Source organism: Zootoca vivipara, chromosome 15 (assembly GCF_963506605.1).
Source record: "Zootoca vivipara chromosome 15, rZooViv1.1, whole genome shotgun sequence".
In the NCBI taxonomy this organism is placed as follows: domain Eukaryota; kingdom Metazoa; phylum Chordata; class Lepidosauria; order Squamata; family Lacertidae; genus Zootoca; species Zootoca vivipara.
The window spans coordinates 15,399,437-15,412,215 of NC_083290.1; the positions used below are offsets into that span (position 1 = coordinate 15,399,437).

General features: G+C 48.1%; 1 protein-coding gene across 3 annotated transcripts; it reads left to right on the top strand.

The window, feature by feature from the left end:
• Positions 1 to 1,055: 1,055 nt before the first annotated feature.
• On the top strand, positions 1,056 to 11,537 carry CASP4 (caspase 4). Of its 3 annotated transcripts, XM_035140100.2 has the most exons (10): positions 1,056 to 1,226; positions 1,363 to 1,419; positions 2,396 to 2,668; positions 4,952 to 5,097; positions 5,365 to 5,538; positions 6,705 to 6,939; positions 8,052 to 8,204; positions 9,177 to 9,286; positions 9,592 to 9,691; positions 10,749 to 11,537. In XM_035140100.2, the coding sequence occupies exons 1-9, from the start codon at positions 1,220 to 1,222 to the stop codon at positions 9,682 to 9,684; spliced, it is 1,248 nt and encodes a 415-aa protein (XP_034995991.2). In that variant the 5' UTR covers positions 1,056 to 1,219; the 3' UTR covers positions 9,685 to 9,691; positions 10,749 to 11,537. The 3 variants fall into 3 exon arrangements, with proteins under 3 accessions (XP_034995991.2, XP_034995992.2, XP_034995993.2); XM_035140101.2 differs by lacking the exon at positions 1,363 to 1,419; XM_035140102.2 differs by lacking the exons at positions 1,056 to 1,226; positions 1,363 to 1,419 and adding an exon at positions 4,141 to 4,253 and having other exon boundaries at positions 2,547 to 2,668.
• Positions 11,538 to 12,779: the final 1,242 nt, after the last annotated feature.

Below are 12,779 nucleotides of genomic sequence, written 5' to 3' on the forward strand. Positions count from 1 at the left end.
GGGGCCACTGTAAGAACAGGATGCTGGGCTATATGGGCCACTGGCCTGGTACAGCAAGAGCTCTCCCCATGTCCTTATATATACTGTAGTTGTACTGTATCTGGAAAAAACTTCCTCGCCATTTAAAGGTTTTGCAAAGAGCTGCTAAATTACTGAACTGTGCTGCCACCTGGTGGACTTTTGTAACGCATTATGAACAAATAACGCTCGAAACAACTTCTTACAGTTAAAAAAAAATCACTATATAGTGGGCAATATTAATAATTTTCAACTTCACATCCTTTCCGTTATTGAGTTCCCGAGATAGTCCCTTCCTGATGTATTGCCTTGCCTTCTGCTTTAATCTTCCATGCTTATCTCCTTTCTCCTTGCCGCTGTGCGGACGGCATGTTTGTTCTTTTTGCAAATCTAAACACATTTTAAAAAATTAAGGAGGAGAGACGAGAGAGGCACACATCGCCTGCCTCTTCCTTCTGGAGCGTAGGGCGGGCATAACTATTTGCGCGGCAAGCATCCCAAAGCAAACGGCCACTCCTCGGAGTAGGCTGGCTTTGCAGGGCTTGTTTGGGCGATGCTGATGCGGATGTGCTTTCGGAGTTTGAGTGGTCAGAGCCGGCTTGCCATCGGACACTTAAGGCTAGTCTTAAGGCTCGTCACTGCGTCATGTGATCGATTATGTGGAGTGGGGCTTACCTCACCCCACCCCGCCCAATATTTTATTCAAGTTGGCACCCCTGCCACCAGCTGCGTCTTGTGCTTTGCAGTCCAGTTGGCAGCCCGGGAAGCTGCCTGGCCCCTGCTGGGCTAGAGAGAAAGGCCGGACCACGAAGAGATCTGCAGGGCTGCTTTAGCCGGGGGGGGGCAACTTGAATAAAATATTGGCGGGGGGAAGCTAAGCCCCGCCCCACAAAATCGATCACATGATGCGGCAGAAGCGTGCAGTTTGAATGGCAATGCCCATCAACTTTGGGGGTGTGTCAAACATTTGGGGGGGGGGCGAAGGGACCTCAGCCCCAGGATCTGGTTCCTATGCTTCAGCCACTCGCTTTCCCTGCGATCTCCTCCACCAGGAGGCAGCAGCTCGTCTGGGCCAGTCCCTTCCCCGCCCTTTGCTACCGTAGAAGGACTTTGTTTTACTTTCACAATCACTGTTAGAAAGAGGTGAAGTTCCTTCTCGCAGAGGCGCTGTCCCACGTGTTATGTTGAGCCTTGAGGGGCCATGGCGGGTAAGATCGCGCAAACTTTCCCCCTCTTTCCTTCTGCTAAAACGGGCGATCGGTCACTGCGGAGGGAGGCAGCTTGGGGACCAGGCTGACTCCGCTTTCTCTTTCCCTCTCTTCCTCCCTCGGCATCCTCCAAAAGATGCTCACAGCAACAGGAAGGAAACATCCACTCTCCGTTTGATCCGTTCCTTTCCAGGTCAGGCGAACGGCGGCGTTGCTCTCACCCTGGACTGACTGCTCTCTCTTACTCTGTGTGTGTGTGTGTGTGTGTGTGTGTGTGTGTGTGTGACTCCTCCCACTTGTGCACCTTGCCCCGTGTTCCTGAAACACGTTGATAACGATGCTCTGCTAGGAAGGGTCAGAAGCGTCGCACGTGTCATTTTTTTTCACTTTCTCATTTCTCCAGTCTTGGCTCACCCCATTTCTGCATACATTCTGCAAGTCAAAGCAAAAACGGGAAAAGCTTCTGCATGAAAGTGCATTTCAATGCACGCTTCCCCCTAATATTTTCTGGGGTGTTGTTGCAGCTGGCCAGGGTGGGCAATACTGAACTGGCTGGACCAGTCGTCTGACTCAGTATAATGCATTTTACTTTTAAAATCAGCCGTTGATGTGGAGTCATGAGCAGGGGGGCAGTGGGGGGAGGGCAGTGGGGGCTGTGGCCCCTGGTGCACGATTTGGGGGGAGGGGCACAAACCAGGCCCCCTCCACAGGGATCCCCATTCTGCTCTGCCTGCTGCCAGGGGTCTCTGGGTCCTGGAGCCCAGTCTGGCCTTGCCACTGCATCCTGGCCCCCTCACTGGCCAACGTTGGTGGGCCAGGGGTGCACCCATCAAGGGCTGCATCGGCCACCCAGGCCACCCCATATGCAGGCAGGCAGGCAGCGCAGCATGGCCCCGTGAACCTTCTGTGCCCCATGCCTGCCCAGTGGCAGTGAGGGTTAGCCTGGCATGGTGGGTTTTATTTACCCTCCAGCCGCTGGTCCTGCCACTGGTCATGAGGACTGGAATCTTGGCTTCATGGCGAAGGAGTTCCAGGGGAAAAGTGCCTATTTCAACCCTGGAGAGCTGCTGCAGGTCAGTGTAGTAGACATAGGTCCCTCGCTTAGTACAAGACAACTTCTTACGTTCCTGCATCTCGGTCCAAGTTTGGTGACCTGATGTTCCTTGCAGATGAGAAGCTGAAGGAAATCCGTGCTGAGTTTGTGAGCTGTGCTAACAAGACTCTCATCAGCCAGCTCCTGGATAAACTTCTCCAGGAAGGAGTCCTGAACGAGGAGGAGGCAGATGAGGTGAAGGAGAACATGAAGAAGCAGGACCAGGCAAGGATCTTGATCGACCATGTGAGGAGGAAGGGTCCCAGAGCCAGCCAGATATTCATCCATGCCCTCCAGTGCCAAGACAGCTTCTTGGCTGAAGAACTAAGGCTTCAAGTCCCTCCTCCAGGTGCTTATTTAAATAACCAGTTTAGCAGTTCATAGAATTGTAGATTTGGAAGGGTCCCCGAGGGTAATCTAGTCCATCCCCCTGCAATGGAGGAATCTTTTTGCCTACAAACATCCCTGGGTGGGCTTGAACCACCAACCTTCTGCTTAAAAACCAGACGCATGGACCAACTGTGCCACTTATTTATCTCCTTGGACTGTTTATACAGATATTTAAATTTTAAGAACTAGTCCAGCTAAATTAAAATGCAATGTTTAAACCAGTGGTTCCCAAACTGGGTGGTAGCGCCCCCTGGAGGGAGAGAGGATTACCCAGGGGGACAATAAGAGACAAGGGGGCAGCAAGGGGGAGACTATCAGATTTTGAAAAGGATCAACCGGGTCAAGTTTACTCATTTTGTTGAATTAATTAAATAGGTTAATTGGATTTTGAATAAATGCACAATTGATGGTTACTGTTTTGCATTTTATTGCAATGTTATCTAGTGGGTCATGTAAACTGCTGTCCTGCATAATGCTTTTCACAGGGCAGGAGGCACTGGGGATGAGTGTATGGAACCATCGTGGGAGGTGGTCTGAAAAAGTTTGGGAGCCACTGGTTTAAATCTATTAATAATAATAATAATAATATATATATATAAATGTAAAAGGTCCATGTTGGTTAGCAAGCAGTTTTCTCAAAAACCACTTGCCCAATTGCCTTGAAATTTTGACACAGCGTTCCATTCAAGTACCTGAGCGTTGTTAGAAACTTACATTATTTAGATGACACACCTGAGGCAGGCAAAACCCAATTTTAAGGAACTCAACTGTAATACTGTATATGACTCAGGCAGTTCATTTTCCAAGGGTGGAGGCCAAAGAATGGAGATATAGGGGGGAGGGCTCTACTCGCCAATGACTGAAATACATGACTCAGACAGTTCCTTTTCCAAGGGTGGAGGCAAAGGTATGGAGATACTGGGGGGGGCAATAATCCCCAGGGACAACAGAGAGAGGGGTATCCTACCATCCTCCACTGGAGTATGGGGCCCCTGACTGGGCCACAGCAACGCGTGGCTGGGCCAGCTAGTAGTAAATAAAGCGTGACCTGATTTTTGATCTGATGATGACATTTATACCTGAACCTTGAAGTCCAAAAGGCTCTTGGAGTAGCTTTCAAGGTCCCGATTGAAAAAGGTATGATGCATGAGGAAAAAGAGAGGAGGAGGGAGGAGGGGAAGAGCAACCTCATGCACAAGTTCATAAACTTGCAGTTCATGCAGCTGGTGCCACTGGCAGTTCTGGTTCTCTTGCCTGGGATAAAGGCCAGACATTCCCCCTTACAGTGTACTTCCCCAGCCACCCTCAAGTCCCATCCGTGCCCCAATTTTCTTTATGAGTCTGGCCAGTTTTGGGGTGGGGAAACTGATGATCAATGTGGAAAGGAAACCTCAGCACAAGTGACATTTCCTTGTGGTCTTTTCCGTACAGCACATCGCTCTTAGGAATGCACCTCTACCTGTTGAACTTTCGAGTCCCAGTCACACGAAATGCAGCCGCCTTCCCTATTTCAGTTACTTGTGACACATCGTCTCATCCTATAGGTACTCCCCTTTATTCCCCCCCCCCCGAGGCAGGAAGCAGCTCTGCATTCCCACCCACCCACCCAAAAACCCTCTAGTGTCACTGACAGGAAGAGGATCCACCTGAGTCTTGGGTGGAAAATAAACCTTGGGAAATCTGCCTGGTGTTTAAGAGTGGGGTGGTGGTGGTGGTATTCAGACTGGGCGTAAAAAAGCTCTCTCTCTCTCTCTCCACACACACACACACACACACACACACACACACACGTGTTTAGAACCAAAAACCAGGCAATGTCACACCAAAAATCGTGTTGTGGTCCACCATCTTGATCCAAAATGGCACCCAAACGTTTACAAGGACCACCTAGCTCCCACCTCAGCTGCTCTGGTGTAGAGTTTGATGACAATATCTTGAGAGGGGCCAAATCCATAGAGAACAGACGGCCAAATAGACAAACCACTTAAAAATGTATATAGTATATTATTATTATTATTATTATTATTATTATTATTATTATCATCATCATCATTATCATTATCATCACTATTACTATAATCTATATTATTATAATTACTATTGCATTCTGCCCTCCTTCCAAAAGGAAACAAATGATGTAACCAAATTCAGAATATCTACAGGTTATCTGAATATCTACTTTCCGCGATCCTCAACAGCATCCAAAGGTTTAACCCGGTACCCGAATCTCTCTTGTCTCCAGAGCAACAGGCTCGTTTGCCCCTCCAGGAAGTTGGCCCAAGGGCCGTCCCCTCAGCAAAAGCACCCCAGCTGCAGGAGACCAGCGATGGGCTCACGCTTTGCCCCCTGGACCTCTTTCAGAAAATACAAGCTGAGGAAAAGGACGAGGTGAGGAAGGACCAAGTGGGCAGTCGCAATGAGGTGTGGCCAGACCTGGCTAAATCCAGATGCCATTTCATTCTCTGCGCTCTCGCTGAAGGCGAGGGTTGTGGGGTGGGGAACTCAGGGCAGAGAGTTGAATGTGGCCCTTGAGGCCCCAGACTCTCCCCAGGCCCCTCCTGCTCTGTGCCCCTCTTGAGTGCTTTGGCCTGGCTAGAAGTGTGATAAGTCTCCTTAACCCAGATTTCAATGGACCTGACTTTTCTTCCCTGGCAGATCTACCCGATCAAGGACAAAGAGACACGCACCCGACTGGCCTTGGTAATCTGCAACATTGTTTTTGAGCACTGTAGCAAAAGGGATGGAGCCGAGGTGGATCTGGCCGAGATGAAGATTCTCCTGGAAGGGCTGGGATACAGGGTGGAAACCGAGACCAACTTATGCTCACAAGTAGGTGGTGGTGGTGGGGAGTTTTGCAAGGCGCTTTCAGTTTCCATCCTCCAAAAAGCCTGTTAACCTTCTCTTTACCCCAGAAGCCTCTGCCCTTTAAATCTAAATAGCACACCTAAATAAATAAATAGCACAGCAGTTTCATTCCTACACACACAGACACAGACACGCACACAAATCCCGAGGCCAGACGGAGAGTCAGAAACCTTGTGATGATGATACGCAGAACAGCCAGAACTGAGATGCAGAAAAAGCTCCGTAATACAGTGGAACCTTAGTTTTCGAGCGTCTCAGAAGCTGAATGATTTGGAACCCAAATGCCAAAAATCCGAAAGTAATTCTAGTTTTCAAATGCGCCTCATTTGGCTTCAAATGGCTTCCGAGGTGTGTTTCTCAATTTTTTCAATGGATTTTGCTGACCGCCCATTGATCCTCGGTTTCCGAACGTTTCGGAATAGTCTTCCAGAATGGATTACGTTCGAAAACCAAGGTTCCACTGTATATATTCTATTAATATATTCTAGTACGGTATGTCACTGAGCTGGAAAGTACCTTAGATACCACTCAGTCCAACCCCCTGTTCAATGCAGGATAAACATAGTAGAATAAGCACATTAGGTTCCCTGTGCTTAAATCCTGGCAGTGTGGTGTAGTGGTTAGTGTTGGGCAGGGCTAGGACCTGGGAGAGACCAGGGTTCAAATCCCCATTTGGCTGTGTGGCTCACTGGATGACCTTAGGGGTCAGTCACTGCTTCTCAGCCTAATCTGCCTCACAGGGTTGTTGTGAGGATAAAATGGGGGCGTGTGTGCCGCTTTGAGCTCCTTGGAGGAAGTGGGAGGGATATCGAAAACAAACAAACAAATAAATAAAGGAATAAATTTCCAATCCCACCTTTACTCCAAACATAAGGCAGGGACGACCAGTGTGGTACATTGAAGATATTATCTGATTCTCAACTCCTTGCTGTTGCCAACAGTCATCAATAGCAGTGCTAGCAGCTGGGGCTGCTGAGAGTTGGAGCCAAGCAAAGTCTGCAGGGCAGCCTTGGTCACTTCCCTGGACATGAGGGGAGTTCCAGGAGCAGAAGCCGCCCATCTTCTTCCCTTTTAGCTAAGCAAGCTGCCCTTTTGCTGCCGACCCAACATCCCCTTCTCTCTGCTTTCAGGACATGGCCAGGCGCTTAAAGAGCTTCGCAGCCCAGGAGGAACACAAGACCTCCGATAGCACCTTTGTGGTGCTCATGTCTCACGGCCTCCGGGAAGGCCTGTGCGGGGTGAAGCACGAGGACTCGTGCCGAGATCTCCTCTCCGTGGACACGGTCTTCTCCACCTTCAACAACAAGAACTGCCCGGCTCTGAGGGGGAAGCCCAAGGTCATTGTCATCCAGGCCTGCCGTGGCGGTACGTGGTGGGTGTTGAACCCGGGATTCCCTCCGCTGCCAGAGGATGTAGCGCAAGATTTAGCAGTGGTGGTCTTTGGATTGGTAGCGTGGAAAGTAGGGAGCCCAACAGTAGGGGGAGCCAGAGGAAATAATGAGCAGAGCCAATCCCTGATTGGCGGCCAGGAGGAAGGTAGTTGGCTGAGGGCAGACGGGGGTTGGTGGGACAGCGCCGTGTTTTCTCTAGCAGACCAATCCAATTGGGGGGCCCAGGCTGTTTTATTGGGTCCTGGTCAACAGGGTCGAAAGAATCGCCCCTGAATTAGTCAGTTTCTGTTTCCCCATGCAGTAATGTGGGGGAGTGGGGGCCTGTATTAACTGGATTTCATTAATTTCTAGAATAAAATAGCACCATTTCATTACAACAGAAAAGTAATGCGAGGAAGCCATTCTGAATCTCCCCTCCTGCAATAGGGAAGAGTAGTTGACGGATACCAGGGTAATTCCTCACTCGTCTCTCTGGTCTCACTAAATGGTCGCCAATAAAAGGAGCAAAACCAGCAAGCAGGAAGCTTTTGATTAAAGGCACAGCAGCCCTTCAGCACCTCAGCAGTGCTCCACGCTGCACAAGCCGGCCCCGCAATTGCATTCTGTTACAAATAAACCGCTGACAGGGCCGGTCTGCCCATGAGGCAAGATGAGATGGCTGCCTTGGGTGGCAGGATCCACAGGGACAGCTGATCTCCGGCCTTCAGGGAATGTATCGTCCGCTGCTGCTGTCGCAGTGCCAAGGACAATTGCAGCAGGTTCCTTGGAGGCTGGGTCTGCCCCCTTCCTTGGCAGCACCCCCCATGCCACCTCCACAGCAGCCTTTTGGTGCATAGGTGGCACCGCTGGTCTCCTCCCACTCCCTGTTCCTGATGTAGATCTTCACTCCCCATTTTTTTCCTGGTGGGGAGAGAACCATATTGTGGTTCCAGGTCTGGAAAGAAGTTGGGGTGTGGTCAGAACATGGAAAACACTGGGAGATGACTTCAGGATTCCCTATGAAATTTGAGCAACCGGTGGTGATGATTCCAGAAAAGAGGGGTACTGTAGAGTCCTGACAGAGGCTCGTTCCTTTTGTTTCCCCAGAGAATAAAGGATTTGCATATGTGAGCGACTCGGCAACACCTTCGGCCGCCCCCCTCAGCCCTGTCCAGTGGCCGGAAGAAGATTTTGAGAGCGATGCCATTCATAAAGTACACGTGGAAAGCGACTTCATCTGCCTCTATTCCACAACCCCAGGCAAGCTGCTCTTGTGGTCTGGTTTTTTTTAGTTTCATAAATACACTGCTTGATTGAAAAACAACACCACCTCTCACAGAGGTTTGCAAAGAATATAAAACAATACAATTATCAAGAAGAAAAATTAAGCACAATAACTTAAATGCTTTTGAAAAGTGAAAATATTCGGCATATTCACAAAATAAGAAACAAAAATTGTACTTGGAAAATGAAAAATACAACAATAAATAAGGAAGACTGTAAGAAACAGCAGAAGAATGAAGGGAAGTCGCAGATAATTTTATTTTATTTTTTTCTTATTTTTAATTTTTAATTTAATTTTTTTATTTTATTTCTCCTTTTTCTCCCAGGTTTGTTCTAGAATTGTGATATATTTGTACATTATATATATAGATTACGAAATTATATAGGTTATTATATATATTACAAGAAACAATTGAAAATGATAATTATGAATCGATTGTAAAAATGTCTGTTTTATAAAGTTAATAAAGATTATGTTGCAAAAAAAAAATGAAAATTGAAAATAACAATAGACTAAAAACAGATGAAGCTTACTAAACACCTGGGTAGATTTGTCCAAACAAAAATGTTTTTTAGCAGGCTCCGAAAAGAGTATAGTGAAGGCCCCTGCCTGATGTCAAGAGGCAGGGAGTTCCAAAGTGGAGGTGCTGCTATACTAAAAGATCAACATTTTACAAAGGGGAAAAGCACTTCTAATGGTGCCAGTTCCATCGATCAAAGCAGTGGAGTGGGCAGATAATGGGGTAAGGTAAACTGGTCGGAAGTTATCATCCAGCCCTGTTCAATGGCCACTGAATAAGCTGCCCTGGTTAGCCTGAGATGCTGTGTTAGCATTAGTCGCCCAGAGTTGCTGGCTGACAACTCTTAGAAAAATGAGGAACTGAAATAAACCAACAGTTCAGAGATTCATCTAGCCCTAAGTGTCATGTGTTTGTGTTTCCTCGCTAGATAATGTATCCTGGAGAAGCCCCAAAACTGGATCTCTCTTCATCACGCAGCTGATCAAAGATATCAAGGAACATGCCTGGAACTGCAACCTGGAGGAGATCTTCAGAAAGGTACGCCCTCCTAAGGCTGTGTCCTGCTCTGACCCCAGGCGAGGCAAAGCTCCCTTCTGCAAGGCTCAAGACGGAGAGCAAAGCTCTGATGTTGCCTCAGCCTTTCTTAATTCTTATTTTTCAGCCAACCTTATTTAATTCTTATTTAATGGAAAATAAACAAACTAGTCTTTTTACAAGAGTGCATGGAAGTTCTAGGAGCTAGTCCTTTCTTCAGCTGGATAGGGATACATTTTTTTCCCCCTTTTCATGTTTTTTCCATAAGGAATGACCTGGTGTGAACTCTCTTCTCCTCTGCATTGCAGGTCATGCAGTCCTTTGAAAAAAACCCGCGCCAGATGCCCTCTAAGGACCGAACCACCCTGACCAAAAAGCTTTACCTTTTCCCAGGGCACTAAAACTTGAGTAAGCGCCTCTGCTTCCCCTTTTCCTAACTGGATTGGCCAGGGGGTGGGTGGGTGGGGCTGGGACAGGCAAGGCTGGATGTTATATGGAAGCTTATTAGCCAGTATGGTGTAGTGGTTAGAGTGTTTGCCCTGGACCTGGGAGACCAGGGTTCAAATCCCCAGTCTGCCAAGAAGCTCACTGGGTGACCTTGGGCCAGTTACCGTCTCTTACTTAGCCTACCCTACCTCACAGGGGTGTTGTGGGACTATAATGGGGAGAACTTTGTATGCCTTAGACTTAGGGCAGGCACGTCCAACAGGTAGATCGTGATCTACCAGTAGATCACTGGACATCTGTGGTAGATCACTGGGGGCCCCCAAGAAGCTCAACAAGTTTGGCTCCCCCCAAAAAAGCTCAACATTTTTGCCCTGGACCCCTAAAAATGTGGCTTTCCCCTCCCTCCCTATAAAAAGTTCAACAATTTCAACCTGAACCCCCAAGAATGGGCCTTCCTCCTTCCTAAAAAAAAGCAAAAAAGCTCATCAACTTTGACCTGAACCCCCCAAAAGGGGGTAGATCACTGCCAGTTTTTAACTCTGTAAGTAGATCACTATCTCTTGGAAGTTGGCCACCCCTGGACTAGAGGAACGGTGAGGTATAAATGTAGAACTGAATAAAACTAAGTAAGAAACATTTCTGTAGTGTAGCAAAGAGGCAAAGGCTGTAATCCTGACCCTATTTACCCAGGAGCAAGACTCATTGTATTCAAAAGGATTAACATCCGAGTGGGCCTGGTTAGGATTGTGCTGTGTGCTGATACGTAGCATGGGGTCCCCAGTTCCAGTCTCTGCCCTGACATCATTTGGTGTATTTAGCCAAGCCCCTCTATCTCTGTCTCAGGAGTCCCCATGGGAGGATATAACACTGACCTACTTTGCAGGGTTGTTGTAACCACACAGGGCTGCTGAGCGCCCGGAATCACCTGACAAATGTCCAGCCTTCTGTATTATTGTGGAGAATGGCTGCAGAACATCAGGAGGCGTTTCTCAACTTCCTTCTCTTCTCTCTCCTGCAGGCGAAAGGGCAGCATTCTGAGTCCCTCCCAGCTGCTGTGGACAATCAAATACAGTGGGACCTCGGTTTTCAAACGTAATCCGTTCCGGAATTCCATTTTGACTTCCGAAATGTTCAGAATACGAGGATCAAAGGGCTGCCAACAAGTTCAATGGGGAAAACTGAAAAATGTGTCTCGAAAGCCGTTCGACTTCCGAGGCGTGTTCGAAAACGGAAGCATTTATCTTCTGGGTTTTCGGCGTCCGGCTTCTGAAACGTTCGGCAGCCATGATGTTCGGAAATCAAGGTTTGACTGTATTTGCAAGTTTTGACTGCAGCATTGCTTAAGCTCATTTTCAAACACCTTCCTTCCACCTCCCAAATCTCTTATTGTGGCACATCCTTGATCATGATCTCTCTCTGCACATGAGTGATGCCACCATGGCCAGCTCTAAGGCAAGCTCGGGGGGCGCAGGGCCGCCAGGGGGGCGCCGCGCGGCTGCGCCCGCCCGCCGCGGTGAGAAATGGGGCGAGGGCGCGCGCCGGAGCGATCATCGCACCATAGTGCCAGGGCACCCGACATGCTTAAGACGACCCTGGATGCCACCCACCTCTTCAGATCCCTCCTCACAGATTTAAGAAGAGCCATGCAGCTGAATCCGACCTCTAGCTCAGCTTCCACAGGCAACCAGATATCCCTTCTGGGAAGCCCCAAAGCAGGAGATAACTGCAACGGCCACACTCTTCTCACTTGCGATTCCCAGCAACTGGTATTAATCGGGGGGCATACTACCTCTGACAGAATTGCTTCGAATATATATATATTTTTTAAAGAATCTTGTAACACGGTGATCAGTGGACCTGCTTTTCCTGTGCCAGAATCTCCTACTTCCCATGCACATGATCCAAAATAAATGCATATTCTTTCCCCCTTTCCCTCTTCTCCTCCCATTGGCGCCTCTTTCCGGAGTTGTCTGCTAGTGGGAAGCACCTTAGATAATTGTGGTGGAGCCATTGCGATCCTGTTCTCAAAGTTGGCAGGGCTGCAACGAGAGAGTGACCCTCAAACTTTCATCGTGGGGTGTGTGAAACACTTCCTCGGTTTTGAGGAAGCATTTTTGATGTCGTTCCTAATGTTATGGGTCCATCATAGAACCCAAATCTGGCTCTGGTCCTTCTGTCACGTGAAACAGATCTAGACTGCCCCCTTATATCCTTGCATTGCTGCGTGTTTTAGAAATCGCTTCACAAGTTAATTGTGATCTTTTTGACCAGGTCGGGTTCCCATATCTCAGCTATGGAGACAGAAGTGATGTCAATATCAGGCTGACGTACGGAGAAGCTGTATCATGGCTAGCTGGTGATTCTTTCAATGAAGGGGTCCCTGCTCAGTTTATCTTTTTGCTTGTGTCAGGGGCTGGAGATAGGTCAGCAATAAAACACCCAGTGTAAGTGAACTCTTTATTCAAAGAAACCAAAACAGTGCAGGCCTAGTGATTGCAGCAACCTTTCCCAGTAGGTCTTGCTGCATTGAGGCAGTTGCGGGGACTTCCTAGCACTCTCTAAGTCTCCTCCCTAGGTCCTTCCCCAGCAACCTGAGGCTCCTCCGTCCTGCCTCTCTTTCTTCTGCTCTTTTCATTCCTCTCCATGTTCTGGGAGACCAGCGGGGAGGGGAGCTGGTGGCAGTAGGAGGGGGAGACTCCCTGGATTCTTCAGCTACCTCTTTAACCCTCTCCTCTCCAGCCTCTGCTTCAGCCTCAAAGTCTGAACTGCTCTCTGCCACAGTCTCTTCCTGCTCACCAAGCCCAGTTACCTCTTCAGTTTCTGATACCTCCACATCCTAGTCTGCTCCATCTTCTCCCTCCAGCACATGTGACTGATGTAAGCATGACACACACTACAGATTTTGTTGAAAATGATCAGTGTAACTATTATTAAACCAATAAAACATTCTACAAAAAAGATTTTAAAAAAACAATTTTTAAAGCACAATTAAATAATTTTTATTAAGGTTTATAAATAAAAAAACTTATTATCTTTTTCCCTTTTTTAA